This window comes from Etheostoma cragini, chromosome 16 (assembly GCF_013103735.1).
Source record: "Etheostoma cragini isolate CJK2018 chromosome 16, CSU_Ecrag_1.0, whole genome shotgun sequence".
NCBI lineage: Eukaryota > Metazoa > Chordata > Actinopteri > Perciformes > Percidae > Etheostoma > Etheostoma cragini.
The window spans coordinates 4,406,366-4,411,912 of NC_048422.1; the positions used below are offsets into that span (position 1 = coordinate 4,406,366).

At 41.3% G+C, this 5,547-nt stretch overlaps 1 protein-coding gene across 6 annotated transcripts in view; it reads right to left on the bottom strand.

The window, feature by feature from the left end:
- Positions 1-5,547, bottom strand: part of sptan1 (spectrin alpha, non-erythrocytic 1) — a 52,200-nt gene that overhangs the window by 19,032 nt on the left and 27,621 nt on the right. For 5 of the 6 annotated variants that reach the window (XM_034895497.1, XM_034895495.1, XM_034895493.1 and 2 more), the window contains 8 exons: positions 5,456-5,503; positions 4,758-4,849; positions 4,414-4,558; positions 4,114-4,295; positions 3,878-3,977; positions 3,567-3,764; positions 1,871-2,017; positions 1,679-1,782 (listed from right to left, as the gene is read on the bottom strand). In XM_034895497.1, coding sequence (XP_034751388.1) covers positions 1,679-1,782; positions 1,871-2,017; positions 3,567-3,764; positions 3,878-3,977; positions 4,114-4,295; positions 4,414-4,558; positions 4,758-4,849; positions 5,456-5,503 — 1,016 coding nt within the window. The remainder of the gene's footprint in view (positions 1-1,678; positions 1,783-1,870; positions 2,018-3,566; positions 3,765-3,877; positions 3,978-4,113; positions 4,296-4,413; positions 4,559-4,757; positions 4,850-5,455; positions 5,504-5,547) is intronic. The other variant, XM_034895494.1, reaches the window with a different exon arrangement.

Here is a 5,547-nt window from a genome sequence, read left to right on the forward strand (position 1 = left end):
AAAGTAAGGTTACCAGAGTGAATGCTGATCCCTGATCAGTTAAAAAATACCCATATTGGCCCTGATCCAATACTTGCATCTTCAAACTTGATGTTTGTTTTTGCAAACTTCAGCCAGGCTTGGATGTTTTGCTTTGTAAGTATAGGCTTCCGTCTTGTCACCCTACCCCAAAGCCAATTCATATGAAGAATATGGGAGATTGTTGTCACATGTAGCACACAGCCAGTACTTGCCAGAAATTCCTACAGCTCTTATAATGTTGCTGTAGGCCTCTTGGAAGCCTCCCTGAGCAGTTTTCTTCTAATCTTTTCATCAATTTTGGACGGACGTCCAGTTCTTGGCAATGTCTCTGTTGTGCCATATTTTCTCCACTTCACTGTGCTCCATGGTATATTTAATGCTTTGGAAATTATTTTGTACCCTACTCCTGACTGACATCTTTCAACATTGAGATCCCTCTGATGGTTTGAAAGCTCACTGCAGACCATGGCTTTTGCTGTTAGATGCAACTAAGAAAATGTCAGGAAAAGCCTACTGGAACAGCTGAACTTTATTTGTGATTAATCCGAGTCACTTTAAATGATGGCAGGTGTGTAATGACTATTTAACATAAGTTTGAATTGTATTGGTTAATTCTGAACACGGCCACATCCCCAGTTATAATAAGAGGGTGTGCACACTTAGCTTCACAATGTCTCATTTTGTTGTTACATCACAAAAACTTGGCATTTTAACAGGGGTGTGTAGACTTTTTATATCTACTGTACGTATGTCAAGGATATGGCAGCTGCTGTGAAAATCAAACTTCTGTTGTATGCCGATGATTCTACATTTGTGCTATCTGGGTCAGATATCTGTGAATTTAAAATCACTCTTGGTACGCATCTATGTATTAGAGCAGGGGTCTTCAACGTTTTCCAGGCCAAGGACCCCCAAACTGATGGCGAGATGGAGCGGGGACCCCCTAATTAAATATATTGTATAAAATATAAAATTGTGTTATATCAAACTGGTCCTATAATGTAATGTGTAAATGTACCTTGTTATTGTGCATTCAATACTAAGATACTCAAATAATACACAGGTTCATATATTCATGTTTTTATTTTAAACATGTGCGAGGCCCAGTGAGTCGGGTGGCCATGCCACTGCCTTTTATAAACATGACATAACACAATAAACTGATACCTGCAAAGATCAACAATGTCTGTCAATTGCATGTAATCATGCATAAAAGCTATTGAAACGGACATTTTTAAAGGTGTTGTGAATGAAACGGTGCCCAGCATGAAAGCGCTCCTGTGTGTCGCTGAATGGGTGCATTGATGACTGAAAGACATCTTCTGCCTCCATTTATCTGTTTACTACAGTGTGTTGAATTCATGTTAATGTGTATTTAAAGACATTTCAATTAGTGGAAAAAATTGCAGGGGGTGGGGGGGGATGGGGGAATATAAAAAAAAGTCTAATCAACCAAAACTTTCGCGACCCCCATGCAGTACCTCCGCGGACCCCCTGTTGAAGACCCCTGTATTAGAGAGTTAAAAAAGACGCTCAATACATTAAGGTAATACTGAACTGAAAATATCCCTGAACTGAAATGAGGGGAAGTAGTTGAGGACAAACAAGTGTGAAGTTCTGTGTAAAGGAACTAAAACTGTCACCAAATGTTTCCTACCTGTCAAGGACTTCATTGCGGCGGTTGAAGATCTCAGGTTTGGCATAATGGTCGGCTCCAATCAGCTGGTCAGCAAAGGACTGCAGAGCAGCAATCTTCTCCTCCTATACAGCAGGGTACCATTTAATCTACAGAACACAACTAGCAATCAATTTTAAAAGCTTTCACCAAACGGCTTAACATCTTACGGACCTGCACGTTAATGGCCTTGTCAAAGTCTTCATGTTTCTTGATAAGGGCCTCCACACTGTCCAGGGAGTCACCCTTGTCGTCACTAGCAAGGAAAGCTTCACGAGCTGCCATCCAGTTCTCAGCCTGCTCACAGTCTCGGTTGAACAGCTGCAGAGGGACAAGGACAGTCAGTGGAGGGACCAAGAAAGCTGTCAAGAGACAACATACCGTAATTTCCAGACTATAAGTCACACTTTTTTCCCATAGCTGGGCAGGTCCTGCAACTTATAGTCAGGTGCCACTAATTTAAGTTGTTTTGAATGTTAATTCATACTAAGAACCTTACCGTCTACAGCCGCGAGAGGGCGCTCTAGGCTTGTGACAACTAAATGCTGCTCCCGAAGACAACTGAGAAAGACTAAACACAAACAAAATGCCCCCAAAAAGAAAATCCTGTTCTGCAGGTCACAAACTGCAGGTAGTGAAATATGCAGCCGATAAAACAGTAATCGAGCAGCAGAAAGAAAGTTTGAAGTGAGTGAGAAACTTGTGAGGGACTGGTGAAAAGGTTACTCGTACTTCAATGTAGAAAACAAGGGAAGTTAATGGCGGGCTGAAAGCACGATGACCAGAGGTGGAGCAACGAGTCCCCAGATAAGTGCTTGAACAACGTGCTGCCGGGATAGACTTGACAACAGTGCATTTTCGTCTCCACGCCCTGGTAGTTGAATAACTGTTAACGGGTTATGTTAAAATACCGGACACCTACTGTATTCAGCCTGTTATTCTGTGTGCTATTGTATAGTTGAATAACCGTTCATGTCTTAGGTTAACATACCGGACACCTATTCAACCTGTTATTCTGTGTGCTATTGTATAGTTGAATAACACTTCATGTCTTAGGTCAACATACCGGACACCTATTCAGCCTGTTGTTCTGTGTGCTACCATATAGATGAATAATGTAATGTGTTACGTACACCTACAGTGTTCAGCCTGTTGTTCTGTTTGCTAAATGTCTAGTTCTTGAAATTTCTATTAACATCCAGTGCGACATATATGTTTTTTAGCTCTTCATGACGCATTTTTTGACTGATGTGACTTATGCTCAGGAAAAAATGGTAATTGCTCATGAATTCAATAGTTTTTGTTGAGCAGTGTGGCTAATGGCTAAAACATGAGTTTTACAGTGTTATTTCTTTGGTCCACTTAAGTCTATACTACAGTGAGGAAAATAAGTATTTGAACACCCTGCTGTTTTGCAAGTTCTCCCACATAGAAATCATGGAGGGGTCTGAAATTGTCATCGTAGGTGCATGTCCACTGTGAGAGACATAATCTTAAAAAAAAAACAAATCCAGAAATGACAATGTATTATTTTTTAACTATTTGTATGATACAGCTGCAAAAAAGTATTTGAACACCTGTCAATCAGCTACAATTCTGACCCTGCATTTACATTTACAATAACCAAGCCTCTTATGATGAAATATATTTGAGCAATTAAAACTTTGGACAGGAAGCCAGTAAGAGCACATCATTGCCATGTTCTTAAGAAATTAATAATTCATTAATAGTTTTACACTTAGTTTTTGAAGAGGGAGAGGTCATGGTTGTGGTTGAGGTTATGCGCTACATAATTGTCCTTATACAATGTATATTGAAATCAGTTTCTGGTCAAGGTCACAGATCATGATATGGCCCAACACTTCCATACCTGCAACTCGAGGCACTGGTCCAACATCATGCGACGCTGCACCCAGGCCTTTTCGAGGTCAGCACGCTCACGGTCTAGAGCCTCCAATTTCTGCTGAATCTCAGGACTAGCATAGTGGCCTCGCACAAGCAGCTGCTGACCAAACTGTTCAAAGGCCTGGAAGGTACCGGCACGAGCATCAATCTCTGTGCGGTGTTCCTGGAAAAAGAAAGGAAAGATGGATGATAGGTGGTAGGTAAGTAGGGTTGATAGCAAAAACATGCACGGACATCTGCAATTTTTTACATTATCAGAATCGAGGAGTTCAATACCTGGTGTCTTTCCAGAAGTGCCTCAGCTCCGGTCACGTCTTTGGCCAGCTCCTCCGAGGACACCAGCCCTCGTATGCCATTAATCCAGGACATCAGATCTCTGTGCACAGAGGAGAAGTTATGATCAAAGAATATCACAGACACGCCATTTCTTCAATTTAGACATATCGCTCTTTAAAAAAACTACATAACTACAAATCTGACCCAGTGGCATCCACCAGCTGTTCTCTTCTCACCTGAAATCAGAGAGGAAGCGCTGAAGGTCATGGGAGTTGCCAAGTTTGTCTTTGCGCTGGTCAGCACGTCCCACCAGGCTGCTCCAGGCAGTGTTCAGCTCAGTGCATTTCTCCTGGATGTCATCTACTGCCTCCGGGTGGGACTGGATCAGACGCTCCGCTGTCTCCCCAAGAGAGTTCACCTGGGCAGGGAAGTAGGAACAATGAGTGACAGCCTTATAGGAAATAATATGTTATCAGTCAGATGTTTGCCTGTAGATCTACTACACTTTCAAAAAAATTACTGAAAGACCATCTGACCTTATCACCAAGCGCTGCCAGGTCTCTCTCAAAGCCTTCATGTTTGCGCTGCAGAGCCTGGACACTGGCCAAGTCATGACCATAGTTGTCAGTGTTGAGGGCCTGATTCTTCTCTTCAATCCACTCTTTAGTTTCATCAGCATCCCTGAGGAGGCATAAACACATCTTGTTCAAATGTTCTTCTCTATTTGTGCCACTGCTCTCAAATTCAAATAGATACTTTTCCACAATAGGTTAGATTCTCCAAAGCAAGTTTTGATGTTTTTTTTTATAAAAAGGATAAAAACTGTATCTTCCTAAAAGTTGTAAGTGATATCAGAAACAATACAGTCTTGGGTTCATACCTGTGGAATCGCTGCACCTCGTGGGCACTACCCAGCATGTTGCTCCTTTCTTCAGCCAGCTGCTGCAGGGACCGCCAGCGATTATTCAGCTCCTAGACATAAAACAACGATAAAAACAGTACTCTACACTTTTCAGAGTTTGCTCAGCTCTTCTGGAGCCTGTCTCTTCAAATTTCTTCTTCTGTTTCTTCTTGGGTTTTAAAATTTGCAATGATTTTCAGTATAAGAACTAAACACACCCTTAATTTAAGAGGGACATATCAATTGATCATAGAATTAAACAGCATTGTGGATAAATATGTGCTAGAATGTGCCAATTTGGATTGTGTGTTTGTTAGGCCAGACAGTGATACATAAACAAAGGCACGTGGATGATAGGTGTTAAGTGCACAAGACTGGATGCATTTCAAGAACATTACAAAAAGTCAGGATCTACAAAAAGATGATAAAGAAAACAGATGTAGCATTCCAACATTCATTCAGCAAAATGGATGATAACAAGAAAAACAAATGCAATGGTAAACAGGATGAAACCAAACAAACAGAACACTCAAGTCAGGTTTCAGAGACTTGGAAGAGACAGCTCATGTGACACCAAAAGGAAACCAATATGATGGGGTTAGTTTTCTGATCACAATGCAGGACAGTTGCTAGGGGACAATTAAAAAAAAAGGTCAGAGTGGACTAGTTAATCTTACCTTGATAGTATTAAAGTTAGCCGTTGTTTGAACAGCCAAGCGTATGTTCTATAGTCAAAGATGAACAAAACATGGCAAAAAGGAGGGGGGGG